Consider the following 27,683-nt stretch of genomic DNA (forward strand, 5'->3'; position numbering starts at 1 on the left):
AGCAGGTGGCACTTTCTGAATTTACGTCTGTCGTTATTGTCCCCTTCCCGCCCACGTGGCCCAACAGGGCTGCAGGTGGCCACATTCACCTGTATCCTCAGCACGGAGGCCCGGGCCGTGTGTGCAGCTGGCACTCAGCAGATACCATCCGCAAGAAAGAACAACTTGGCAACTTCGGCCATGAACAGGGCCACCAGCCCTTGAAGTCACGTGCTGGCTCCCTGGGGTGTCCAGCAGACCGTGCGGGAAGGACTGGGTCCCACTCTCCCATTACTGAGTATGTGACTAGTCAGTCCTTGCTTCCCCAAGCCTCAGTTTCCCCACTGGTAAGCAGTGGTCAAAGCTGTTGGCTCCCCAGGGCTGTTGTGAGGTGTGAAAAGGCCTGGCCAGGTACTGCACACAGCAGCTCAGCTGGGCGTGGGGAGGGAGGGGGACTCTGAGAGCTGGGGGCTGCAGGGGAGGGGAGGGAGCTCATGGAGCCCACCCTCTGTCCTGTGAGACGGCCCTGTCTCCAGGGCTCCCAGGCCAAGCCCTGGGAAGGTCCGTGCGAGTCGGAGCTGACCAGGGCTGCTGGCCGCACCGCATGTGGGCGAGTGTGCACGCCCCGTCACTGCCAGAGCACGCGTATCTGACCCACAAGCCGCCCAGCGCAGCCATGCAGGCTCAGCGGGAAAGGCGCGTTACACGAGTGAGGGTCACAGAGCCCAGGTGCGCCAGGGCCTTCCTCCTCCACGTGGACTGAGCACAGACTCCAGCTGTGGCTGCAGACACTGTGGTCCAGTGTGGTGTGGTGGCAGTAGCCAGCGGCGGCCCAGGAAGGGCCTCTGGGTGTGACCTGCTGTCACACCGGCTGGAGAGGCAGCAGGACCAGCAAGATACAGCCAGTGGACACTCAGGTCAGGGCCAAAGTCCCAGCACCTGGCCACCTCTGCACGATCTAAACAGGTAAGACAGGGGTGCTGGTGTCCACGTGGGGGCACGAGGCGCAGAAGGGGCCCAGTGACAGCATGGCACGTGACAGAGTGGAGCCTCAGCGTCTGTGACGAGTGGTAACTGCTCTGCCCGCGGCCGCTGTGACGGTCCATGAGCCCGCGTATAGCCTAGTCCAGTGCCTGCCAGGATGGCGATTCCCTCCCTGCAGGAGCACCCCCACCCCCACCCCACCCTGTGCTCCTGCTGCAACTGCCCGGCGCTGCTGCTGCTGCTGCTGGGCAGGAGCTGGCGGGGGTGGGGGGGTGGGGGAGGCAGCGTGAAGGCGCCCTGAGCATGTAGAGCATGTAGAGCATGTAGAGCATGTAGGAACGTCCTCAGAGGGACAGCAATGGGCCTCCCGGAAGGTCAAAGCGTGCTGAGCCTGTGTGAGGCGCGAGGGGCTGCTGGCTGCCAGTCCTGCTGCTCCGCCTGGCCATCTGCGATGCCTCCCTGGATGGCCCCCAGCCTAGTGCCCAAGTTGTCCCCCTCACCGGAGAGACCAAGAAGCCACTTCCCACTTGGCGACTGAACGCTGTCGCAGCTGGTTTTCTACCTTTAATTGGGGACGTAAAGGTACCTCTCCCCGTACAAGAGGATCAACCAACAGGTGGGGGGCCCATGCCCGGCGGGCAGGAAGGGGAAGGGGAAAGGCAGTGGAGGAGACGGTGGGGCCACAGGTGCGCCAGGCATGCCCCGAACCCTCCCCTGCAGCCAGGGCCGGGCGCTCTGCCCCACCAAGTGCAGCTTCGTACCTGGACGGCAAGCAGCTGGGCCACATACCCCGCCCTCAACAGCTGGCCAGAGCCTCGGGCTCCACGCGGCAGGGCCAGGGAAGGGACCAGAGGCTGCAACAGAAGCTTCTGTTTCCAGCTTCCGGCCAGGCCTCGGCTGGCAGTGCGGGCTCCGGAGGGCTCCTCTGGGGTGGGTCACCCAGGGCAGGAGTCACCGGGGCAACCAAGCAGCCAGCCTGCTGTCCAGGCTTCCGGGTCTCAGCAAAGTCAGAGTGGTCGCTGGGGTGCGGGGGAGGCAGGAGTGGCCAGGATCCCAACGAGGAACTGCCCTGCTTGCCCAGTTCACCTGCTGCCTTCCCACTCCCCAAACCTGGCCCAGCCTCGAGGAGAGAAGGGGTAACACGCCACCCCAAGCAGCCTTGACACCGAGGGAGGGAGAGGCCCAGCCGGGGGTGGGAGCTGCGGCCGGGCGCAGGGTGCCAGCCTGCTCATAAGGCAAACAGCATGTCGTCGTCTTTCTCCTGGGTCTGCTTTCGAGGGGCGGCGCCGGGGCGGGGCCCTGGGGGTCCCTCAGCTGAGGGGCTGGAGAGGCTGGGCAACCGATCGGCCACTTTGGCCCGTTCTTCCAGGAACTTGTCAAATTCTAGAGAAACAGAGAGAGGCTGGGGTGGGCTCCGAGGCCTGGTGGGGGACGTGGGTGGGCGGGCAGGGCCAGGGCCTACCTTCGCTGGTGACGCCCTTGGACTCCTCCGCATCGTTCCCCTGAGAAAGCAGGAGCAGAGTTAGCTGGGTGGGTGCGGGGCCGCGGGGCCGGGCGGGGCAGCGCTCTGGCTGCTGAAACGGCGATCCAGGCGCAGGCTGTGGGCCGAGGACCCGCCCTGCTCCTCAGCTGCTGGCCGAGGGGTCGCCTGGCCCCTCTGAGCCTGGGCGTTCTGCTCGGTGAAACCACAGGGTCGGGGGAAGCTAAGACAGAATCCTACAGGCTGGGTACCAAGCACAGGGTGCGGTGGCAGGGGGTCCTCAATGAATGCTACTCCCTTTCCTTCCGGAGTCCAGAGAGCCGGAGGGACTCAGCCCTACGGTGGGAGAGGCTGACACCCAGAGGCTGAGGCCAGGCACGCTCCGTCAGGTGCTGGGCCTGGGGAGCCTCTGCCAGACAGACAGATGGACCCTTCCTGACCTTGGGCAGAAACACGGTCTGGGCGGCATGCAGAGGCGGCCTCTGGGCCTGTAAGTGCCCAGGCACTTGGCTCGTGGCCCCCTTGGAGGCGATGCTGGGGAAGGACCTCACTGGGGAGACTGCATGGGCCCCCCACCTCCTCCAGGACACGGCACCCCTCTCAGCTGCTATCAGTCTCCTGATCTGTGAAACGGGCTGAGTGTGGCAGGTGCAGAGCTCAGCGCTGTCCTGGCTCCTTGACTGCCCTCAGCCGGCACCCACGGGGACCTCACCGGGTCAGCGTGCTGGGGGAGGGGTGCAGTGCCAGGCCCTGCTCTAAAGGTGGGACACTGCCAGCTGCTGAGGGGTCCCACAGTAATGCTCCCCCCGTCATCCCTAGGACCAGCCTCTTCCTCATGAGAAACCTGGGAGCCCCGTCAGGTGGGTGAGGAGTGGGCCGGAGCCTTTGCTTCTGGGCCAGGTGGCCCCGACTCACCACGTCAGTGGACAGCCACTTCTCGATGTCTTCCATGAGGCAGGCCTGGGTGACGGGGATCTGGAAGGAGGAGGACAGTGAGGCAGGGAGGGCCGGGCAGCTGGGGGTAGTCACCCTCCCTGAGCCTCCTCCCTTAGGAAATGGGGTGTCAGACCTGCCTGCCCCCTTCTGGGAGTCAAGATCCTGGCATCTCCCCCAAGATGGCTCCTGCCCAGCTGCCTGGGACCCACAATCCTGCCCACGATGCCGGGCTGTGGGCAAGGGGATGCAGGGCAGTGGGCTAAGCAGGGGCCAGGAAGGGATCCTGAGTCGGACCAGGCCAGGAGCAATGCACCTCCAGCTCCCACCCCGAGGGTGTGGGCAAGGCTCCAGGCGGCGGGGGGAGGGCTTCTGCAAGGCCCAGGGCTGGGGGCACGATTTGGGGAAGGGGCTGCCAGCTCATCTCCCTGCACGTTCACGGACCAAGTTCCTGGTGGAGTGACCGATGTGGAGGGAGGGAGGTGCCGAGATGCCCTAAAAGGCCAGGCTGGGGGTGCAGAGGGGCTGGGGCTGCGCATGGGGACTTTTCACTCCGGGTCACAAAGCTCTGGGTGGACAGGGGCTGGCTGGGGCACGCCTCCTTCTTGCAGGCTTCTCCAGCGGAAGGATCCGACTGAAGCTCCGGCAGACTCGGGACCAGAGCCTGGCTGTGGCTCGGCCCGGAGAACGGTGGCTCTGGGCGGGCTACCTCACTGCTCAGCCTCAGAGATAACGCAGTGCCCACTGCCCAGCGCTGTGAGGACTGAGGGGGGCGGTGGGTGGGAGGAGCCTAGCCCCATACCCAGCACAGAGAGGACGCTCAGGATGCTCGCCACCAGTTAGCGCCTGGGGAAGAGGGAGCGTCTCTCTCCAGCCCAGCCAGTCCCGCCCCAGCTCTTCTCCAGCCTGAGGCCCCGTGGGGAGCAGGAAGCCCGAGCAGAGGCAGGAGGGCCTTCCCAGCAGCACCAGCGGCACCAGCAGCAGCAGCGCCCTCTCCCAGTAGCTCTCAGCTGCTGGAGGGGATGCCTGGGCGGCCAGAAGGGGCCCCAAGAGGCCGAGAAAGCAGGAGTGGAGGGTGCAGGGCCACCCTGAGTGCTGGGCTGGGCCGGCAGGCCCCTCTCTCCTCTGGGTCTCAGGCTCCTGCGCCCTCTGGCAACAGCACTGGCGGGAGTCCCGAGGGACAGCCCCAACTCTCGGGGGGCCTCACCATGCCTTGTCTCACCATCCAGTCCCCGAGGCTCTTCTCACTGCCGCCTCCCATCTGGTGAGAAAGGGTCACGCTGAGGGAGGCGGGAGGCCAGGGCAGGGCCACGGCGGCTGGCGGCCTGGTCCAACAGGGCGCTCCCTCGGGACGCAGAGCAGGCAGCCACCAGCCCGCTGGCTCTGATTCTGACGGGCGCCTCAGGCTTAGAAACACTGGTTACGGTCACCTCTGGTGGGCGAGGGAGACAGGAGTCCTGCTGCCCACCCTGGACAGACCCCACGGGGGCCTGGCACACACGCCATCTCCCAGGACGGTGAACCGGGGCCAGCCTGGCTGCCTCCGAGCGGGCACTGACTCCATGCTGGATGTGGCTGCCTGGAACCGGTCTGACGGCCCATGGCGAGCCTGACCACAGCCAGACGGAGCACCGGGAGGAAAGCCCTGCCCTCGTCTGGTCAAGTGCCTCACACCTCTGGCTACCAGAGATGCACAAGCCTCACTGGTCGGTTTCGGGCTGCTCCTCCCGGGGTAGCTGCCAGGGGGTGAGGAGGGGAGGCCTGGGTGCAGCTCTCCGCGTGCCCGAGCGGCTGTGTGCCCGGCAGGGACTGTCCCTGGGCTGCAGCTCCTGGGCTTGCAACAGGAAGGGGTGGCTGGGGTTGTGCTGCTGGGTGGTGGTGTCAGCCCCTGCCCACGAGGCCAGGTGGCCCGAGAGGAGATGCTTTTGGCTGACTTCCAGAGGGTCCGGATTCATCCAGATTCTCGGAGCCAGAATGCCGGCCCTCGGACAAGGAAGGCTGAGCTCGGCAGGCCCCCTGGGTTCTCGGCACCAGCACTGGCTTGGGAGCCAGACGGACCGGAAGGGGTGGACCCTGGGCAGCAGCACCACAGAGATGAAATCCCTCTCCGAGTGCCAGAGCCACGCGAAGGGCGTTAGAGTGGTCTCACTCGGCCTCTCTCTGAGACGGTTTCCGGTTTGTTGAAGGGAGAACGCCCCTTAAGGGTCTGTGATGACCTGGTGAGGGGGATGTGGAGAGCTTAGTGCAGGGCCTGGCGCAGAGCGCAGGCTGGACAAACCACCGCCTACAAAGAGCTGTGACGGAGGCTCTGGGGGGCAGGAAGGCACACAGAAGCCCGGTCCCCGCTGGCCCTGCTCCAGTGCCCCGGTCTTGCCTGTTCTGACCTGGGAAGGACTCCTGAGATGCTAGGGTCTCTGTCTCTGGGCTCAGCCAGGCTCCCGGTCCACCACACCCCAGTGGGCTGAGCGCTTTCACAGCCTCCTCACTGCTCTTCCCCTTCCATGCGGGTCCTTCTATACCGGAAGCCGGATGAATGTTCCCTCTGCTCACACCTGCCCACCGCTTCCTCCTCACACAGAACGAAGCCCACTCTCCTCCTGGCTGCCCGGAGCCCTGCAGTCCCTGCTGCCGCTCAGGCTCTGCCTCCCTCCACCAGTCCCACCCCGGCCCCGCCTCAAGCCCCCAACCCTCTCCTCTGCCGGCCACGCCTCTGCTCCTGCCTCTCCACCCCGGGCCCTGCCATCTCCAACCACTTCCTGAGGACACAAGTCTCACTGTCCAGACAGCGCCCAGACACACGTCACAGGTATGAGAAGTGTGCTTGGAGTTCTGGCCAAGGGCAGGGGTCGCCCACAGAGCTGCTCAGTGCTGGCCCCTGGTGGCCACTCAATGCACAGCCGGCAGGTAAATGGCACTACAGGGATGTCCATGATGGCTCGGGGTGGTAGGGTGGGAAGGCAGGCAGGGAGCTGGGAGGAAATGCCAGGCGGATGGCGGGAGGGAGTTCTCGGTTCTGCCCCCCTCTGTCCACACTCCTAGGAACAGGTCTCTAGAGAGGCTGAGGCAGAGGACTGACTGAGCTCAGTCTGGACCAAGCACCTTAAATACACGCTCACGCATCCTATTATCAGCCCTGTGGGTGCAGCTGTGAGCTCCGGTACAGATGAAGGACGGAGGCCAGGAAGGTGGTCACCTGCCTGAGGACACAGCTGGGGGGCTGCTGTGGGGGGAGCCGGGTCTGAGTCTCTGTTCTAACTCTTCTCCTGTGTGAGCTGGGGCCTAAGCTTCCTCGGCTGTGACATGGGAATACTCACATTAGCTACAAAGGCCAAGCGGAGAACCAATGGGGAAAGGGGGGGGCACGCCCTGGGGAAGCTCCCTGCCTTCCTCGGGCCTCTGCTCACCGCGCCGGTGCTCTGCTGCCGGGCGTCCAGGGCTCCAGCCAGGCCGTCCGTCGCTTGGGGGTCTTCGTATTTTACCCTGAAACAGAGGCCACCATGGCCGTTAGTGCTGCCCTTGCTGTAGGGTGTGCCCGCGGATGAGATGATGGAGGGGGATGGGCGGGGATGAGCTGGAGGAGGGAGGGGGTGCTGCTGGCCCAAGACAGAACCAGATCGCCAATGGTCAACATCAGATTTGGCCAAACTCCAGGGCGGAGGACCAGGGCCAATGACCCCATGCTCACGGAGAGCTCCTGTTTCCAGACACTTTGTTTGAGCAGCTCCCATTGGATCATTTACAAACCGTGGTTCTGGGCAAGGCTGCATTTGAATGGGGAATGAAGCTCGCGGGTGGGCGGCTGGGTGAGGCGCCCTCTGGCGCTGGCTCACTGCACGACATCCCCAGCCCTCCGGTCTGGCAGCAGGTGGAGGGTGATTCTAACCATCCTCTGGGGGTGCCAGCCAGCTGGGCACTGGTGGGGGGAGGGGGAAAGGGGAGGTGAGGAGCTGGGGAGGGACGGGGCGGATGCCACAGCTCCCAGGCAGAGGGCAGAAAAGGGGGTGTCCGGTGGGTTTGAGGTGAAGTTTCAGGGGGAACAAGAGGATAAACCAGGAGTGGGAGGAGGACCTGGGCTAACGAGGGGGCCTGGTGCCTCCCCTGACTGCTGCAGAGGGATGGGCATAGGGGAAGAAGCCCTGACGCTTGGGAGAACCGTTATGCTCGCTCTGAACCACAGCAGAGAGGAGGTGAGACGTCAGCACTGAGGTGAAGAAGTGAGCCCCAGAACCTCTGTTGCAAAGGGACATCCCTGCACAGGGAGGGACGGGGGAGCACCCACCCTCTGCTGAGGCCAGGCTGCACCAGCTCCAGGCTTTGGAAACTGGAGTTGTTACACTGAATGCCTGCCATGCCCATTCACCCTCCTGGGAACGGGGCAGGCTGGTACTTAAAGGGGCCTCTTGAATAAGCCCCCCCAAATTCCCAAATAGCCACTTTGGAGAGCACCGGGGTCCACTCCCCCCATAAGATGTGCAGTCCGCCAGGGGAGCTGGCCGTGAGCGAGCGCACGCCCTGCTGCACGACTCGCGTTCCTGGCCAGCGGGCTGGGGCCCGACCATCTGCAGGGCCTCCCTGGGGCCAACCTGAGAGCGGGTGGTGGGCAGTGTGCTCTCGTCCTTCCGGAGAGCAGCTGAGTGGCCCTGGCTAAATCTGGGCAGTGAGCGCAGCGAGGAGGAAGCGGTGCCAAAGATTGCGCAAAGCCCTGGCCCAGGGAGGCCGCTCCCTCAGGCGCGGAGCAGTCACGCTGCCGTCCCTGTGCCCGAGCACACAGGTGCTGGTGGACAAGGCGGAACAGGGCACGTCTGGCCCTGGAACAAACAGAAACCCATGCTTCCCCTCCCTACAAGAACTGCATGTTCTCTCCTAATTTCTACCCCCCCCCCCCCCATCTCTCTCTTCCTCTCACGCACACACCTGCACAGCCCTGAAGGCCGAGGCCCGGCCATCGCTAGGAGCCACGCCTGCAGCAGGGGAGGGCCCAGCACAGCCGCTGAAGGACAATGTCACAGCCCAGACAGGGCCGCAGACCTGGGCCAGGTGTCCGTGGTCCATGCCCAACACAGGAGGGAGGGCTGCTCCTCAAATGGCCCCGGTAAGGCTGCTGGCCAGAAGCTGGACATGAGCCCACTTAATGCCGCAACCCTTTAATACAGTTCCTCATGTTGTGGTGACCCCCAACCATAAAATTATTTTCGTTGCTACTTCATAACTGTAATTTTGCTACTGTTGTGAATCGTAATGTAAACATCTGTGTTTTCCGATGGTCTTAGGTGACCCTGCTAGCGGTTCTCAACCTGTGGGTCGTCTAAGACCATCGGAAAACACAGATATTTACATTATGATTCATAACAGTAGCAAAATTACAGTTATGAAGTAGCAACGAAAATAATTTTATGGTTGGGGGCCACCACAACATGAGGAACTGTATTAAAGAGTCGCGGCATTAGAAAGGTTGAGAGCCACTGACTCAGGGTGATGCAGTAGCACGGGGAGGAAGTGGACTGTATCCCCAGAACAATGATGTGGGAGAAGCTGAGGAAGGGCCTCCCTGCTTCTGGCAAAGCCTGGCGGAGGCACCCCTGACCTGGTGGCCCAGATGCCCCCTCGCTCTCCTTGGTGCCCCGAGTGGAAGGGCTGGTCAGGTGGAGAGGCCGGACTGTGCCAGCTATGGTCGGGGCTGGAGCAGAAACAGAGAGGCTGCCAAGGAGCTGGCTTCCTGGTGAGTGGAGGCAGAGCTGGCACCAGATACCAGGGAGACCGGCCTGGGAGGGTCTGAGAGTCCCAGGGGACAGGGCAAGGTGAGGAGACCAAAGGCCAGTCAGGTGACCAGGGCTAAAGATGCAGCTGGAGCAGAAGGAAGGAGCCAGGCAGGAGGACAAAGGGCCGGGGAACGCGGAGCTGGGGCACATTCCTGCCCTGCAGGGCACTGGCCCTGGCACTTCCTGCTGGGTGGAAGCCAATCCCGGGGCCCGCAGGACCCATGACGTGAGAAGGCACAGGATGCTGTTTCAGACCACCTGCCCTACCCCCTGCTCTCTCCTACCTCTGACCTTTGCACATGCTGTTCCCATGGCCTGAAACGGCCATCTTGACCCTCGCCCCCGACCCTGCTGTCCGGGTCGCAGTGCCTGGTATACCCCTCCGGCACTCAGCACTGCACGGCAGGGGTCCGTATGCACATCTCTCTCCCTGAGATTGCAGGCCCTGGAGAGAATGTTCCGGTGTGCTTTTCTTTCTCTACTAGGGCCTCGCTCTACTAGCAGCAAACATTAGCCAGGCTGGCGAGCCGGGCCAGGTGCCAAGGGCTCTCTGGTGCGGCCAGTGTGCCACCTGCTGGGGCCTCGTGGGCGGGTCACCTCCTGGCTGTTAGGTCCCACCGGACTCATTAGCGTCCACCTGCACAGCAGCCTCACGTGCCCTAACTCCATGGCAACCATGAGCCGCTGGTCCCAGAGCCCTAGGTTTGGGACTGTAGACTCTGCCTGAATAAGGATGTGGCTCATGGCCCATCAGCCCTCCCTTTCCCAGAGATGGGTACGGCCAGTGGGCAGGCTGTGGGCAACCCATGGGCCCAGGCGGGCTACACCTGGATATGCCAGCGTGGAGAGGGTAGCTCTGGGTCCTTCAGAGGCCCATTGGCAGTTTCCAAAGACACCGGAATGACCACTAGGGAGCTGGGTCCACTGGGACGGGTCCTTAATCCAGAGCTGTCCTTGGCTGTCTGTCTGGCCAGCCCCAGCCCAGACTCGGGGTCATGAGGGGCTGAGGACGAGCCTCAGCACACCGCTCTGACACGCCTACACGGAGTCCATCACGGGAAGCTGAGGCAAGTGCTGGCCACGTGCCCTAACTGCTGCGGGCACCTCCCTGGAAGTGGGCGGCCCTATGGAAGGACAGACCCCAGCTCGGTGCAGAGTGGGCAGACCTGAGTGGGGTGTAGGACTGGAACGGCGGAAATGACTGGACAAGCCCGAGGACTTACCAGGAGCCTCCCTGCCTGCCCCGGGGGCTTGGTGCACCGCGCACAAAGCAGGGGGAACTTAAGTTGCAGACACTATCCTCACACAGACCCAGGCTCCCCACCGAGGAAGCCTCAGTTTCCTCATCTGATCAGATCTTATGAGATTCTGGCACGCAGCTGGTCAACCTACAGGCCAGCTTTCCCCATCCAGCTCTACCTGCCGCCTGGGTCTGCCGCCTGGTGACAGGCTCTGTGGGCCACGTGGGGCTGACTTAGGGGAAGGAGCTCTGCCACCCTGAGGGGGACAGCAGGGGGCTGTGTGCTTTCCCATGGGGTGTGCCCACCACCAAGTGGGTCCAGGGACCCGGAGAGTCTCCTCTGATGGGGAGTGACCCAATCTGCAGGGGGGCCGGCCACTCACTCTTTCCGTTGGTCAGCCAGGGAGCTGCCCCGTGTTAGGGCAAACATGTCAAACTCGTCCTCCAGGCGGCCGGAGGTCTCCAGAGACTGCAGGCCAGCCCTCACGCTGCTGGAGCCCAGGTCTGCGGGGACAGAGAGGCACGTAAGACTCCGCCCGCTGCTCTCGCACGTGCCATGGCCAAGCTGCTCCCTGCCGGGCCCAGGGCTGGTTCTGGGTGGGCAGCACGGAGGGGGTGCACATAGGGCAGGATGCATGAGCGGGGCGGCCACCTGCTGGCTGCGGGACCATGGGCATAGCCACCTCCTCACTCGGAGTGATTTCCTGGGCTTGGCATGAAGCAGGCAGTCAGTAATAGCAAAACCAATCACCGTGATATGTCAACGATTTGATGGCTAACGTGCCAGGAGCCCACTCCGGCCTGGCACTGCTCTGAGCCTGGCCCATGCCCGAGCTCATTCAGTCCTCATCACCACCTGTGAGGAAGGGCCCATTCCTGCCCATCCCAGAGGAGGAAAGAGGCCACAGGACGTTCCAGTGACTTGCCCACGCTCACCCAGGCGATTCAGGCCACGGAGACTTCAGTGTCAAGGGCACCTCAGAACAGTGGGACTTCTGAGACCCGGGAGGGCTCAGCCATTGTGGGCTGTGAGGGAGAGTCCCACGTCTTGTCCCAGACGCTCAGCCTTGTGGCAAGGTTTAGCCTGGGACCCCGGTGGGGTGGGGTCTGGGCTAACACTCTGCTGTTGGGGCACCAGCTCCAACTGTAACACAGGACGGCACCCCCAGAACTGCAGGGGTGCCCGCACTTACTCATTCCTGCCAGCTGGGACGAGAGGCCGCCAGTGGCTGCTGGGTCAGCGCCCATGTCGATGAGGTCAGCTGCCGCCTCGGCCTCACTGGGGGCCTGGGGGGAAGGGAGACCCACCGTCAGGCCCCTGCCGGTGGCCTCGCTCCCCTTGGCCAGAAGCACTGGCCCGAGGAGCTGTCTCCCGCGCCCTGCAGCTGTGGCTTCTCCCCTTGGCCTCTAGCTCTGCTGCTCCCTCCGGAGGGTGGGCAGACCCTTGGGCACTAGCTGGTGGCAGAGCTTAAAGGGACAGTGACATAAAAAGCTAGAAGGGGACTTTTCTAGGAGCCTAGATAAGAAGGCGCATCCTGCACAGGATATGGGGTGGTGGTGAGCACTGCCCTCCTTTTCCCGGTTAACCAGGGACGACCTGGTGAGAGCTAAGCCGTTTACCTTGGCCGTCTGGCCAGTCCGGAACCGCTCGAACCTATGAGACAGAAAGAGCGTGTCAGAGAGACAGGCTGAGAGGCGCCTCGGCACACCCAGGCAGAGCCCTTCATGTGCCGTGGGCCCCCCCGCCCCGCCGTTCTCCTCTAGTCTGTTCCTGCGGGCTCAGCATCAGCGCAGCGATGAGTCTCGTTTGTCTGGGCAGACCCAGTGATGCCCGGCGTCCCCAGGGCACTATTAACTGTGCCTCTTTTACGTGCAGAAGTGACCCAATTTGGATTACCAACGACCTGGCCACTGCGGTCATGATCAGCGTCAGACAAACGAACAGGAATAGGCTAGAGGAGAACATGGATGCACGCGGCACATGGCAGCGGTGAGGACTTTTGTGGAAGCTGCTCAGTAACCTACTTGTGTATCTGTGTGTGCCAGGGCCCGCGGTGGTGTGCGAAAGACACACGTCCTCACACTGCCCCGAGCCACTGGCCACCCTCAGATAGGCCTGGCGGTGGGCGAACGGGGTTAAGAAGACCTGGGTCTGGGGTCTGTTCGATTCCTGGCCCTGCCCCTTGTTAACAGCGTGACCATGGGTACATTACCTCACTTCTGAACTTGCCCCCGTGTCTGTTAAAAAGGGGGTGAGAGTGGAACCTGCCTCCAGATGTGAGGATCAAGCAGACACAGCGTGAGTGTTGTGAACGGAAAGTACCACCGGGCAAATGCCAGGCCTGCTCTTTCCCCATTTCCCGTGATCCTGGTGGGATGGCCGTAAGGGGCCCTCCTGTCCCCCAACCAGTGGGCACAGCAAAGCTGAGCCAGTTTCTCTCGGGGACCTGAATGACACAAGGCGAGGAGCATCTGGACCCATTTACTGATGGTGACACCTGGGGACATGGTCTAGGACAGTGGTCACCAACCCGTGGTCCGCGAGGTCCGAAAGGTTGGCGACCTCTGGTCTAGGAGGTTCTGCCCAGAGACCCCTGAGCCGCCCTAGGATCTGTCTGTCCCTCCTGCTCTGTTGGGAGGCCTCGCTCTTCACTCTCCTTTGCACTCTAAAAGCTATGCATTTAATAGAGGCTATTCATCCAATCAACTCCTTTTCTAAGTCAGCCGGAAATGCTGTGTGTACTTGCAGTCAAAGAGCCCTAATTAAGTCCAGTAAGTGGTCCGAGGCCCCAGAGCCAGGCAACGGTGGAGTGAGCAAGGAGAGATCAGCCTGCCTGGCTGCGGGCCCACGCACTCAGCCACCACCGCTGCCCTCTCCAGGGGCTGGACGCAGGGACATGGGGCAGGGCTAACTGGCGAGGAGAGGTGGTGGAAGGCGGGGCATGATGCCCACGCTGGAAGAAGACAGCTGAGGATACATGCCCTGGGTGGCCGGCCTGGTGTTTGAGAGGAGATGAGAGGCCAGCTGTGTGGGGAGACCAGGGTACAGGGTGGGTGGGAGGGAGGGGAAGGGGGGGCAGCTGCAAGGCTGGCGGAGGGGTACCGTTCGTGGCGCAAGAACACGTTGTTGAGATTGTCGTTGACGATGAGCAGCTCCTCCGTCAGCTGCTCGTTGGCGATCCGGGGGATGAGCTCCAGCACCCGCTGCTGCATGGCTCGGCACGTCCGGTTGAGCTCCTGCCGCGGAAGCAAGTAGAACAAGCATGGGCACCGGACCAGAGCGAGGCCATCTCTCCTGGAAGGGCTCTGGCCCCTGGTGACCTTGGAGAGCAGAGCGGACTCCACACCGGACTGGAGCTCCACAGAGCAGCTTCAGGGGCTCCACAAACGAGCCTCTGAATTCCACTTCTGTGCTCCACGCTCACATTCACCAACAAGCTGGCTCCATGCAGATTTCAGAACAAAGTTCCTGTTGCCATCTTTGCTTAGTTGAAGGACAGAGCTGCCAGGTGGCCCGGCTGAACCAACTGCAGCTTCTCTGGGTGTACTGGGGGTATTTTTGGTAGCCAAAACATAAAAGATAGACTAGAGGGGCCTAGCTGGTTTGGCTCAGTAGATAAGCGTCGGCCTGCGGACTGAAGGGTCCTGGGTTTGATTCCAGTTAAGGGCACACGTCTGGGTTATGGGCTTGATCCCCAGTAGGGGGCATGCAGGAGGCAGCGGATCGATGATTCTCTCTCATCATTGATGTTTCTATCTCTTTCTCCCTTCCTCTCTGAAATAAAAAATATATATATCTAAAAAAATAAAAATTAACCCTTTGCACTCGCTTGCTTTTTTCTCGATTCCTTTATTCTAATGCTAACCGTGTCGAGTCACACTCGACATCCGAGTGCAAAAGGTTAAACTAGATGGCCTGGCCGGTGTGGCTCAGTGGTTGAGTGTCTACTTATGAACCAGGAGGTCACGTTTCGATTCCCGGTCAGGGCACATGCCTGGGTTGCAGGCTTGATCCCCAGTGTGGGGTGTGCAGGAGGCAGTCAATAAATGACTCTCTCATCATTGATGTTTCTCTCTCTCTCTCTCTCCCTTCCTCTCTGAAATCAATAAAAATATATATTAAAAATATAAATAAGCCCTAGCCGGTTTGGTTTAGTGGCTAGAGCGTTGGCCTGCGGACTGAAGGGTCCCGGGTTTGATTCCAGTTAAGGGCACATGCCTGGGTTGCGGGCTCGGTCCCCATTGCGGGGCGTGCAGGAGGCAGCCAATCGGTGATTCCCTCTCATCATTGTTTCTAAATCTCTCTTCCTCTCCCTCCTTCTTTGAAATCAATAAAAATATATTTAAATAAATAAACCAGATGACTCCACCTATTATTCATAAACCCAAACTTTGAATTTTTGCCTCATTATTCTGACTTTTTTTTTAATACTTTTACTTAGAAATAAGCTAGATTTATAGAAGAGTTGCCAAGACAGGACAGAGTTTCTGTGACCCTTCACTCACCTTCTCCTTAGCCTGGCCTGTGTCCGCACTACGACACTAACACTGCTCAGCGCTATTGGCTAACCTGCAGGCTTTGTTCCGGTTTCCCGTTTCCTACAACGCCCCTTTCTTGTTCCAGATCCCACATGGCATTTAGGCGTCATGTCACTGACGGGCACTTTTAAAAAAATAAAGTTCGGCTTTTTTTTCACCCGAAAATATGCTTTTTATTGATTTTTAGAGAGGAAGGAAGGGGAAGAGGGGGGAGGTTAGAGGGCAGAGAGAGAGAGAGAGAGAAGCATTGATGTGAGAGAGAAATATCGATTAGTTGCCTCCAGTACACACCCCGACCAGGGATCAAACCCCAAACCCAATATGTGCCCTGCTAGGAAATCGAATCCACCACCATTCCGTGTATGGGATGACGCTCCAGCCACACCAGCCCTTTTCTCCTGGAGGCATCACTGAGACTAAACGCTGCCCAATACTAATTTTGGATCCTTCTGGACCCTTTTAATCCGCCCCCTCCTAGATCAGGCCTTCTCCTGGGATTTCCTTATCTGCCTTTCGAGTGACTTTCAACATCCGGTGGGCCTCCCCTCGCTTCCTTCCACAACCAAGAGCACTTATGGCTTTGTTCCTACTTCCTTGTCTGCCCTGGGTGCCAATCCCAGCTCTGCTGCTTACCAGCCGTGGGACCCTGGGCACATCCCTTGACCTCTCCACCTCAGTTTGCTGACCTGGAAAATGGGGATAAGACCCCTACCTCACGGGAGAGGGTGAAGATTAAGTAAGTGAATGTATATCAAGCGTCCACATCAGAGCCTGGCTCATGGAAGTGCTCGAGGTCCCTGGGGCACTTCGCCTGCCTGCTCCAGCCATCACTCACTCCCACAGCCCGGGCTCGGGACACACAAAATTCACTGCACTACAGCAGCCCTGCGCTTCCTAGCTCCCTCCCGCCTCTCATAGCCCTCGTGTGGTCTTCAGAGTCACATGTCCTTTCAACTCTGAGACTCCCCCCCACCCCCTCCCCCCCCGCCGCCAAGGGAGGACCCAGGGCAGGGACACCAGGTCAGCTCAGGTCAGCCCTGCCCTCGGGAGCGTGCGGCTGAGCAGGAGACAGACCAAAATGAGACCATCACACCAAGCACCCCATCATCCCCTCATGGGTTCTGGGGCTCCTGGGCCTTGGGGTCGCCCAGCTTTCTCGGTACCTCTATGAACTGACCTTCCTGGGCAAGGTGCCTCTCCCCAAACCCAGCTCCTCCTGCTTCAGTGCCCGACCCTCATCCCTCACCAGCTGGGGATGTGACTGCGGGAACATCTCCTGACCCACAGGAGCGAAGACCCACAGCTCCCACCTGCCTCAGCCGACACCAGCTGCTCTCTCACGCCTGCCTGCCACGCTCGTCATCTGAAAGGTGGAAATCTCGCCTGCCAGCTTTTTCTCAATACCATTTATCCGTAGCTTACTCCGGACCAGGCACAGTGGGCAAAGCCTTGTCTCATGCCAAACTTGTACCATGAAGGCTATTGTTAGAGCAATCTTACAGATGAGGAAACTGAGGCAGAGGGGCTATTCTGAATTCCAATCTGATGGAGTCCCAAGTCCCTGGTGTTAACATCTCCTGTGGTGATGAAGGGGTTCAGAGCAAGTATGGGAACTAGTGTGGGTGGGGAGGGAATGTGTGCGGTCACATGAGCACGAAGTCACCTGGGGGCGGATGCGGGCTCACCTGTAGCAGCTCCAGGTCTGCGGGCTCTGCCTGGGTGGGCACCAGCTCCGTCAGCATCTCCGACATCACCCTCACGTTCCCACTCACCATCTCCAGCTCGCTGCGCAGCTTCCCGATCTGAAACACACCGTCGCCCCGGTGAGAGAGGCCAGGGGCCCGAAGCCGATGCCGCCCACAGGGACTAAGCCTGGCACCACCAGCCGGGTGTGGTGCTCAGAGGAGCTGGCCTCCAGCACCCTCACTCAGCTCCCAGCTGCAGCCCTGCCTAAGAGTGGGCTTTCCCCCAGCCCCACAGGCCCCCCTCACAGAGGATCTGCCAACCTTTATCATCTCCAAACTGGGGAGCCGGGTGCAGGGAGAGGCCGAAAGGAAAGAAACGGAGGGCGGATGCACCTCAGAGCCCGGCTGGAGCTCCAGAGCTCCTGGGCCCAAGGGCAGCTAACGAGGCCCGAAGGGCATTCTCCCGGAGAGGAGAGTCAGCGGCCGCTTCCCTCTCGGGGAATGGATTCTCCCTCTCCCCTCTCCTAGGCTTTCTGTCTTGCTCCTGGTCTGTTTGTGGTTCTGTGTCCCAGGCTTTTCTGAGGATGAGTCCCAGTACCACCCCCACTTGGAGTACGAGACAGACTTAGCACTTGTTAGAGGGATGTGAGCAGGTTCTCAGTGATCAAAGGGCCGGAGGTCTTGGCTGGGGGATCGCGGTAATCCGGCTGCAGTCCCTTCACCTGGGTGAGGGGGCAGAGAGCGGCCCCATCTGATGCTGGGGGCTCTGCAGGGGCCAGGTCTCCTTGTGAGCACAGTGCACACCACGGGTGGCCAGAGACCAGCATGGAAGCTCCAAAATTAATCTGGCCGAAGCCCCTTTGATCATGGAACACCTCGTGGGTCTCGTATTAAGTGGCTTACACCTTGGGAAACGCTCATTCATTTTAAATCGGGTGACTGAGTGGGTTTCAGAATCTGAACATCACCATGTAAATTTAGGATGCCTGTGACAGCAGCTACCTTTTACCAACACCGATTAAATGCCTCAGCGCACAACGTATATTGCTAATCAAACTTGACCACCATGCCCTGCCAGCGTGGCTCAGTGGTTGAGCATTGACCCATGAACCAGGAGGTCAATGGTTTGATTCCAGGTCAGGGCACATGCCTGGGTTGCAGGCTTGGTCCCCAGTGGGGGTTGAGCAGGAGGCCGCCAATCAATAATTCTCTCTCATCATTGATGTTTCTATCTATCTCTCCCTTTCTCTTCCTCTCTGAAATCAATAAAAATATTTAAAAAGAAACACAAACTTGACCACCGTCTTACGAGGCACCTATCTTTACCGCAGATGAAGACGCAGTGTTCAGACACAGGCAGGGCATTCACACGGTTCACTGTCACCTTCCTAACCCGGAAAACATTTGCTACATCTGGCCTCTTCAATGAGTGCTCTTGGTGTAAGTGAGCAGAAAAACCATTGCTCACAAATCCAGCGAGTGCAGGGCACGTGGGACCCAATTACGAGTCTGAGTTACATCACTGGGCGTCGAAGACTTAATGAGTCCCAGGAGACCGCGGGCTCTGAAGTTACACAGACAGCCCAGTTTTGTTTGGCGAGAACCTTCTGCACTAGACGTACAGTCTTGATCCACGCAGCTGCTAGGCCTCAGGCAAACTGCTTTACAATCATAACCTGGTAGATACATTTTACAACCCTTGTTACAGTTTTTCTGTACCTTGAATGATCTGTCCAGTTAGGAAAACTTCTCTAGTAATGTTTGTAACTCTGGGAGGTGATTTTATGATATCAAAGTACACAAGTTTCTCTTCAAACAGGTTGGGGCTGAAGGGCTGTCTGGTGAGCTGGTTTAGAGACCTTACTGCACCAGAGACCAGCTGGTGCACTTTGGAAAGTCAAGTTCCACTTTTGTCCTATCACATACTTGTGCCTTTCTCACCGCCACTAAGCTCTTACACTTGGCTGACATGATGGGTCTGAAGTCTGCAGAACGCCTCCCAGGGGCACCCCGACAGTGCAAGGCCCTGACCCACACCCCTGCAGCCGATGACCAAGCACCCAGAGAACGCTAGCCTGGCAGTGGACGTCACTCGCAGGGAGAGCAGCGTCAGCTCCCCACAGACTGATCCTGGCTGATGCGGGGTGGAGGGCACCTCACCTCCAGTTTTAGGAGGAACACGCTGAGGGACAGAGGCCGACTAAGCCATGTGACCCCTAGTCTGAGGAGGGTGCTCTTTCCAAGCTCTCCCAGGCCCTGGCCTGCCCCCGGGAACCTTACACTATGCCCCCTCTTCTCGGGGCTTCACGGGAAGCAGCAGGATGCAATGCAAGGGGTTTTCAGGATTATTTGTGTGGATGTTTTAAACTGCTTTTAGCCAGAACCTCTGCTCAAATGTCACTGAGCACACAAGCAAACCACACAAGGACAGCGGAGCTGCTGTGGGCGAAGGGGTCCCTGCAGGCACTTCCTCTCCCTGGTGCTGCCCGTAGGGCTCTACCCAGAACACAGCTGGAGGCCGGCTGACGCACAAGGACAGAGCCGGCCTGCAGCCAGCCAGACCTGAGCTCGAACCCCAGCTCTGTCTCTGCTGAGCCGTGTGGCTCGAGGCGAGGGAATCTCTCTCTCTGAGCCTCCTCTTCCAAGCAGGAGGAGTAACAGGCACCCGTGGGGTTGCCTTGAGGACCAGCAGAGGCCCCACGGTCACTTTCATTCCGACAGGGGTCTTCCCTGACACGTGAGGAGGCGGCCTCCACCGGGCCCCTCGTGGCTCTGACCCCGGCTCGTGTACCTGCTCAGGGGTTGGCGTTAGGGGTGTGTCGCTGGGGAGTACAGCTGGGGTGGACACAGGAGCCGCGTGCTGGCTGGGATCCCCCCGATGAGAGGCGTCAGTGCCCGCAGAATTCTGTCCGGACGGTGTCTCTGAGCTGAACACGGTCTAGAGGGCAAACGACTGGATCAGTGAGGCCCACAGGGGCCCCAGAAAGCAGCTGCAGAAACCAGCTGGTGACTGCGCCTGCCTCCCCTCCCCACTGTCCCCGAGTCTCCTCACCCGCTGGGGTGTGTGGATGGGCGACAGCATGTCTAGGTCAGTCATTGGGAACTCCAGGCCCTTCCGCCGCAGGTCCTCGTAGACGGCGACGACACCAGTCAGATCGGGCGAGCTGCGGAACGCGTCGGCCCAGGACTGAGGGGACAAAGGGACATGGCAGGTAAAGCCCTTTTAAGCTCACCGACCCTGTCCCAGAGAACAGCAATTCTGTCCCTGAGTTGCCGGTCCTTTTACATCACTCCGACACCCCACTCCACAGCAAGGCTCAATGCTGACAAGTCTCCCCACACTCTGAATGTCCAATCAACAGACAGCCCAGGTGGCCCCAAACAAGAAACAGACCGAGGCGGCAGCAGCAACGTCGGCACCTTTCTCCCCACCCCGCCCCGCCCGCCAGCACTCACCTGGATGAGGTTGAGCACCTTGTCGTGCACGATGGTGGGTGGGTTGTTCTTGGGCAGGATGGTCCTCACCAGCACACCCTCCACGAAGTCCTGGCTGGCCACCAGCACGTGGAAGCGGTGCCCACAGTTCTTGACACAGGTTTCCAAGACCTGGAGGCCGGGAGGTGCCCGTGAGCACCTGTCAGAGGAGGGGAGCACCCAGGGCCCCACCCCCCCACCCTGCTTATGTCCCAGAGTGCATGGGGCTTCCTGAGGTGAGACCGGCACTCGGGGAAGCAGGGACGATGTGGGATCCGGGCTGGCTTACTGGGTGGGCAGAGGGCGGTGTGCTGGCCAGAGGCCCTTCGCTAAGTGGCCTCGGTACCCACAGAACCCTGTCCTAGGCTCTTTCTGAGCGGAGTACAGCCTGGAGGAGGTGGCTTTCCAGGTGGAAAGCAAAGAGGACTTTCTGTCAGGTGGTGACCCTGTGGCGGGGAAAGGTGGCGAGCTTCCCTCCAAGTGTCTTCTTCCTATTCATGGCGGCAGCTGCCTTTACTTTTTGGCGGAGGGGATTCACCTGGATATAAGGCTGCTGTGGCGGAGGCTGGCACGGAGCTCTCAGCCCCACTCCCAGCAAACCCGCCCCGACAGCCAGGATGCCCACTCATGCCTGGCTCGTCCTGTTGGGGGCATTTGTTGTATGTTCGTTTTTCAGGTGGGACATCCAAGAGCCAATCAGCACCCACCTGCGCCTGCCAGGCTTGCTGCCCCGAAGTGTGGGCTCTCCACGGCTGGTTCGGAGGGCGGGGCCTCCGTGTGCCTGCTCGCTCACCAGCCAGTAGGTTGGAGAGAGCTTCCCCCCAATGGCCTCTCCTGCCACTCTGTGCCCGCCAGCACTTTGCCCAGGACCCTTCCTTCCCAGCCTTTGGAAGAGGGGCCCCCGGTGGCTAGGAGTCCTGCTGGGCCCGGGGAGCCAACCCCAGTGCACCCTGGTCCGGCCATGGCCAGACAGCCAAATGGGACACTTACCGTGAGGGCCAGCATCACCTCGTGGAAGTTCTTATTCCCCGTGATTCTCTTCTTTATCGCTCGAAAGGCATCTTTGGGACTGGACAGAGGAAAAAAGGAGGGATGGGCTGAGGCAAGGGCCTGAGATCAGGGGCTCTGGAGACGGGATGGCTCCTGTGAGCTGCCTCCCTGTTCCTGTCCGTTTCCTGTGTGTCCAGGCTCTAATCACATGACACCACCCGCCCCCCCAGAGTCCTCGGGTAGATCACCAGTATCCGTGGCAATGACTCTGTGTGTGGTCCCCAAACCTCCTGAGGGCGGGGTTATGTGGGAGTTGGTTAAAAACGCAGAACCTTGGACCCCACTCTCAACCCCTGAACCAAACAAACGCTGAGGGGATGTGGGTGCTCGCCACGCCCCAGGGGCTTGTGGTGTAGACTGAAGTGAAGAACCCGTGACTGTAGGCAGAGTCCTAATGCCCGTCCTGCCAGCTCCTCTGCCCGTCCATCCTTCCCCTCACGCCAGGTGCTGGGGACACACTGGTGAACAAGACCATGTGGCCCTGCTCCACAGGTCACATGTTCTGTGGAGCCTGTGCAGGCGGGCAATGAGCGGGTCTCGTGGTAGAGTGAGTGGGTGTGGGAGGGGTCAGGAAGTATTCTCCGAGGAGGTGGCACTACAGCTGAGTGAGAAGGACGAGAGGGAGCCTGCTGTGGGGAGCAGGGTAGTGGATGAGGTAGAAGCAAGAGCCTGGAGCAGGGCCCTGGGGTGGGAGGCAGGAAAGATGGGCCCCCTGAGTGCGGGGAGGGCGAAGGGAGGGGCTGAGACACGGTAAGAGGGTGGATGCACCTCCGTACAGAGGGCGCCTGAAGACGTTGGTGGCAGCTCTCTCTGTCCCATCTGTAATTGACTGCCACCCCCATGCCTCATCCCTGCTCCCTGCCCCTCAGCCCTGAACAGGTGACATCGATATACTGCCCAGACCGACCACTCTTCCCTAAAAGCCTTTGTGGCCCCCAACTCCAGAGCTACAATGCTGTCCCCGTCCTCCACCTCCCTGCGTGCACGGCCACGCAGCACTGACGGGGCCGCGGCTAGAGGCCTCCTAGAGGGCAGGGCCGGCATCCTCCTTGACGCCCGTCTCCCCAGGGCCCAGCACGCTGCCGAGGCTGTGGGAGCATGGGCAAGTGGCTGTGAGGGCCTGTCCTGCTGTCTGACCAGGCGTCTGTCTGCCTCTCAGTGCTGACCAGTTCGGGGCAAGTCAGGGTCACCCAACAGGAGAGGAGGCGGCAGGAGAGCCTTCCTGGGAGCGAATTCCATGAGGGGCTGAGCGTGCAGGCCTGTCAGGCTGTGACAGAGGACCCTCGGGTGGTGGGGCCCATCCCAAAAGCGAGAGGCAATTTGCAACCCAATACCCAGGCGCAGCTGCTCGCCTCAGGCTCCTCCTTGGGGGAAGCTGGTGTCCGCTCCTGGCGGGCGCTCACCTGTGCCACCTCAGCTCCGAAGGGACCTGTCCCCACTTCTCAGAGTGGTCCAGAGAAAGGGCATGGCGCTGGGATCAGAAGTTCTGGTGTGTGTGCCCTAGCTGCGGGCCTACTGTGTGCCCAGTACTCTGCTAGGAGCCCAGAGTGGATGACAAGGAGGCCACTGCCCAAGGAGGAGTGGGCAAGAGACTGAAGTTTAGACACCAAACTCAGGGAGGCGAGGGTCATGCCCGCTTTGCTCGCTGCTGGGTCCCCAGGCCTCGTGCAGAGTGTGGAACACAGGTGCTCAAGTCGACAGCCCGCACCTGAGGGTGCGCATCTGAGCCCTCCTCAGTCTGCAAGGACCCCGCCGTGATGTCAGCTCTCCCGACTGGTCCTGACTGCCCGACGCAGTCGCCCACAGCCTCTCTTGGGCTCCGAGCTGGGTGCCCCTGTCCGCTCCCGCCTGCCCCTCTATCACACAGCGCGGCCAGGCTGAGGACCTCTCACAGGACCACTGGACTCCCCGTGAAGAAAGGAGAGGGAAACGAGATCCTGCTCCAACTGCTGACCCTGATTTTCCACAACAGAGGCCGCGCCTGGCTGCCCTTCCTGCTGGGTGTTCAGCACACCGCTCCCCACCCTTCCTGGATTTTTCTGAGGATAGTGAACACAGGATCTCCATTCTGCTCCCCTCAGGGCCTTGGGCTTATGGCTAGAAGGACTGGAAAGAGTTAAAGTGACCTGCCCAGGTCCACAGCTGGTCAGTGCCGACGAGTCAGAGACCAGGAGCCAGCCCCGTGGTGCCCCCCCACCCCGTAGTGCAAGCTCGGCAGGGCTCCTGGGCGCTGAGCAGGACACCGTGGCCCGCACACCGAAAACGCTCGGCCACGGCTAGCTCAGCTCTGCGTCATCTCACTGCCCTCCCCGTGATCCCGAGCCTCCCTGTGGTTTCACATGTTAAGGAAATGAAAGTCTTTTTCATTTCTTGCTTGCTGAGAAAGCCGGAGTCCCTAACACACTCCAGCCCACAGAACGCACAGAGGTCCGGGGGCGCCTCCTCATCTGAGCTGCCAGCTGGCCCTGTCCTGGGAAGACGCTGCCCAGGTGACGTCTTAGGAAGACCTGCCCGGCTGGGGTGCTGCTCAGAGGCTGCATGGGCGGGAGGCAGCTGATTTAGGTTTCTCTCTCCCCCTCCCTCCCTCTCCCTTTCTCTCTCTCTCAAATTAACAAAAACATTATTTTTGTTAATGGGCGAGAGCATCCGGGGCCACGGGCCAGCCGCACACCCGGCATCTCCGGGCCTCTCACCCATCTGCCGAGAGGGTTGACAGGACCGTGGCTCCAAAATGCATGTTCCTGCCCGGGGTGGGGCTCAGACGACCTCTGCAGCCCTCCTGGCCCCGAGGGGCACACAGGGCTCTGCCTTTGCCCACAGAGGTGGTGGGATGGGGTGGGGGCTCTCGGGCCGGAGGAGGGGTGCGGCAGGGTCGACGCTGACTGCAGCTGGCTGTCCCGCCTGTGCCCCAGCTTACCCTTCTTCCGTCTCGTTGATGATGTCGCAGATCTCCATGTTGAGGGCCCAGTCCTCGCTCTGCAGGGAGCCATCGGTAGCTTTCTCTGAGGAGAGGAAAGCACAAGTCACAAAGGCGTGTGGGGTCCCAGATAATAAATTCAAAGAGTGGGGTGTGGTGTGGTGATGGGGGTAGGGCGGGAAGAGAGGAGAGGAGGGAGGACAGTGGATGCTTTCTGGGAACCTAAGATGGGCCGGGCGCTGTGTAAGCTATGCCACCTACACTGTCCCATTTTGTCACTTAACTCTTATTAGAAGCCACACTGGGCTGGGAATGCGCTGTCCTGTGATGGCTGAGAAGCCGTGGCTCAGAGCACTGAACGGGTGAGCAGGTGCTCGAATCCAGCAGCGCTGGCTTCAGAGTGCTTGTTTTCATGTGACAATATGGAGGTTTTTTTTGTTGTTTTTTTTAAATAATGTTTTTGTTAATTTTAGAGAGAGAAAGATCTATCAGCTGCCTCCTGCATGCCCCCCATTGGGGATCGAGCCCACAACCTGGGCAAGTGCCCTGACCAGGTATTGAACCAGTGACCTTTTGGTGCAGGGGATGATGCTCAACCAACTGAGCCAGGGCAATATAGAGTGTTTTGTTTTTATAAATAAACTATTTCGCCTGGTGTCCATCACAGGAACGATGATGGGAGGACACTCACACGTGTTCTTTAAGAAGCGAAGTGCCGTCCCTCCGCTCGAACACGCCACCCCTCTAGATTCTTCTCACACAGCGCAGTCTTTAAATAAGTTCCACCACAGCGCGCATGGACGATTTGTCTGCTGCCTTTTTCAGGCCACATTCCATCACGCACGTGCCCCTGGCTGGTACGTCAGGCATACACATGCACTTCTACCATATGTAAGTGTGTGACAAAACAGGACTTCATCAGCGCTTTAAGGTTCAGGCACCAGGGCCGTCTCCCTGGCTTCCAGACCCTGGCTCCGGGCGTGAGTGCTCACACCCCGCCGGGCTCACGTGCCTGCTGGCCCCGCACTGTCAGCCAGCTCTCGCCTACCAGGAGTGCTCGATGACGGGCACGTGGAACGTGATGTGATGGCACAACCGTCCTGCAAGGGAGGCGCGCATCACCCTGTTCACAGGGACAGACAGACTCGGGGGGCTGCACAGCTGCTGGAGCGTCAGGCCTGCTCACGCGCTGGGGATGCAATGGTGGACCCAGATGGACATGGCCCCAACCCTACGGCGCCCAGAGAGGCTGGGGCTCTGCGCCCAGGCCTGTCAGGGCAGGGCGGGCTGTCTCCGTGTGACTGGGAAGGCCCTGTTCCAGCCAGGCAGGCAGGCCCATCCCATCCTGTAGGGCAATCCCTGGGCTGGGCCAGCACAGCCAGCTCCCTGTAACTGTGGCTTCTGTGACTTCGGTTTTCAAACTGGCCTGACTTCATTCCACCCTGAGTCCTACCTTGGGCCCTGCAGCCACCAGATGGATGCCAGGACGGCCCAGGACATGCCGGGCAGCTGAGGCATCCAGGTAGGGACCCAGCGGCAGGGAGGGGTTGCTGTATTTCCTGGACTATGGCTGGGGGAGGGATGAGGAAGGGCCGCCTTTAAAAGGGTTGAGAGATGGACTGTTCACCCTACCATTTTGTGGAGTGTGGCTTCTTTGCGTCACACTCTCCACCCTTGGGGACTCACACACTTACTGAGCTAATGGGAAGAACCAAGGATGGACAAGCCCCTCTGAGCAGAGGGCGGACCTACTCTGGGGTTAGGGGGCAGTGGCTCATCACCATGCAGAACCTGCCCCCTCAGAAGCCACGTCTCAGGACCCGCCATAGGCCGGAAGGATTAGTCACCCGACTCCTGGACTACTCTGACTGGCACATCCAGCTCCGACTCCCATCCTCCCATCTCCTCACCCGCCCTCCTCCACTGCCCAGCCGGCCTCCACCCGCTGCGCTCGGACCACTGCCTCAGCTCCTCCTGCCTCGCTCCTCCCGTCCATTCTCCCTGCTGCCCACACTCAACTTTCTGAGACTTGAAAGTGATGGTGTCCGTCTGGGCCCCAAATCCTTCAAAGGCCCTGAGCCCTCAGCCAGGCCTCCAGGCCCTTCGACAACAACAACGCTTTACGCCCCAAGTCATACACTGCGCAACACCCAGCACAGGCAGCTGCTTCCGTAAGTGTGACTGATCCTCACACGTGTAAGGTGCACGTTACCGCCTCCACCAACTGACGAGGAAACGGAGGTGCACGGCTGTGCCAGGTGGCCAGGGAGGAGCGGCCACGGGTGCCACTGGCCCGTCTTGCTCAGGGGTCGGGAGCTCTGCTGTCCCAGAGGGCTCCCTGGACCACGCAGGCACCTGCTCCTCCTCCCGGACCCTGGCTCCACCAGCAAGCCTGGAAGTAGCTCCTCTATCAGATCCCTTACGACCCCAGCGACCCCTGAACATGATGGACACCCCTCTTCTCCGGGGGGAGAGGGCATGGGTTTAGAAGGGGTTACGGGGGCAGCTGGGATATCTGTCAGGATGCCATCCCGAGGAATCAAGGTGGGTGCAGAGGGACCTCGAGCACGAGTCGGAGCACAGCTGGCAAACTCTTTAGTCCTCGCCCTAACCGGGTTGGCTCAGTGGATAGAACATCGAACTGCAGACTGAAGGGTCCCAGGTTCGATTCCAGTCAAGGGCATGTACCTTGGTTGCGGGCACATCCCCAGTAGGGGGTGTGCAGGAGGCAGCTGATCGATGTTTCTCATCGATGTTTCTAACTCTCTATCCCTCTCCCTTCCTCTCTGTAAGAAATTAATAAAATATAAAAAAAAACAAAAAACACCAAACAACTCTTTAGTCCTCAGTGCCAGCACTGGGCAGAGCCATTCAGGGGATGGAGTGGTTTTGGGCGGGAGGGAGAAAAAGGGGAGTTTCAGGCAGACTAAACAGGAAGGGCAGAGGAAGAGGAGAGACAGGCCCATCTGAACAATTTCAGCAGACGAGGGGGTGCCCACATCAGGCCCGGCCCTTCCACCACACTCACCTTCCTCCTTCCCTTCAGGTCTGGGAGTGGACAGGACTGGGGAGACTTCCTGAATGAAGATTCCATGAGTTGGTGTGTTCCATTAAGGGGAGAAATTTAAACCCACAGGAACCTGGGAATATTTGTTTTGTTTCTGTGTTTAACCACAAAAGTAACTCAGCTAGCTATTTTTTTTCTTTAAATATATATATATATTATTGATTTTTTTACAGAGAGGAAGGGAGAGGGTAGAGAGTTAGAAACATCGATGAGAGAGAAACATCCATCAGCTGCCTTCTGCACACCCCCTACTGGGGATGTGCCCACAACCAAGGTACATGCCCTTGACTGGAATCGAACCTGGGACCCTTCAGTCCGCAGGCCGACGCTCTATCTACTGAGCCAAACCAGTTAGGGCTCAGCTAGCTATTTTAAGAAGGAGGAATAAGGAACACGGACAATGGTGACGAGTTCCCAGAGAGTGACAGCTGACTTCTGACCTCTGAGCTGTCGGTGGCAACCTTTGAAAGCCCTGGTAGTAGTTCCGCTCTTGTCCCAGCTCCGGAGGAGGCCAGGCCCCGCAAGCCTCCACCAGTCGCTAGGCCGCATGTTGTCTAGGACTGGCTGGCCCGTCTG

At 60.1% G+C, this 27,683-nt stretch overlaps 1 protein-coding gene across 3 annotated transcripts in view; it reads right to left on the reverse strand.

The window, feature by feature from the left end:
• Positions 1–1,514: 1,514 nt before the first annotated feature.
• Positions 1,515–27,683, reverse strand: part of TOM1 (target of myb1 membrane trafficking protein) — a 37,641-nt gene continuing 11,472 nt past the window's right edge. The window contains exons 2-16 of one of the 3 annotated variants that reach the window (XM_079775093.1): positions 24,041–24,125; positions 21,064–21,142; positions 20,056–20,205; positions 19,652–19,786; positions 19,391–19,537; positions 16,600–16,716; positions 13,479–13,612; positions 11,996–12,029; positions 11,569–11,662; positions 10,759–10,879; positions 6,781–6,856; positions 4,584–4,637; positions 3,359–3,418; positions 2,426–2,465; positions 1,515–2,346 (exon numbers count right to left, since the gene is read on the reverse strand). In XM_079775093.1, the coding sequence (XP_079631219.1) occupies positions 2,192–2,346; positions 2,426–2,465; positions 3,359–3,418; positions 4,584–4,637; positions 6,781–6,856; positions 10,759–10,879; positions 11,569–11,662; positions 11,996–12,029; positions 13,479–13,612; positions 16,600–16,716; positions 19,391–19,537; positions 19,652–19,786; positions 20,056–20,205; positions 21,064–21,142; positions 24,041–24,125 (1,481 nt within the window). In that variant the 3' untranslated portion in view covers positions 1,515–2,191. The remainder of the gene's footprint in view (positions 2,347–2,425; positions 2,466–3,358; positions 3,419–4,583; positions 4,638–6,780; positions 6,857–10,758; positions 10,880–11,568; positions 11,663–11,995; positions 12,030–13,478; positions 13,613–16,599; positions 16,717–19,390; positions 19,538–19,651; positions 19,787–20,055; positions 20,206–21,063; positions 21,143–24,040; positions 24,126–27,683) is intronic. The other 2 variants (XM_079775094.1, XM_079775095.1) reach the window with 2 other exon arrangements.

The sequence above is a fragment of the Cnephaeus nilssonii genome (assembly GCF_951640355.1).
Source record: "Cnephaeus nilssonii genome assembly, chromosome: 6".
Lineage (NCBI taxonomy): Eukaryota > Metazoa > Chordata > Mammalia > Chiroptera > Vespertilionidae > Cnephaeus > Cnephaeus nilssonii.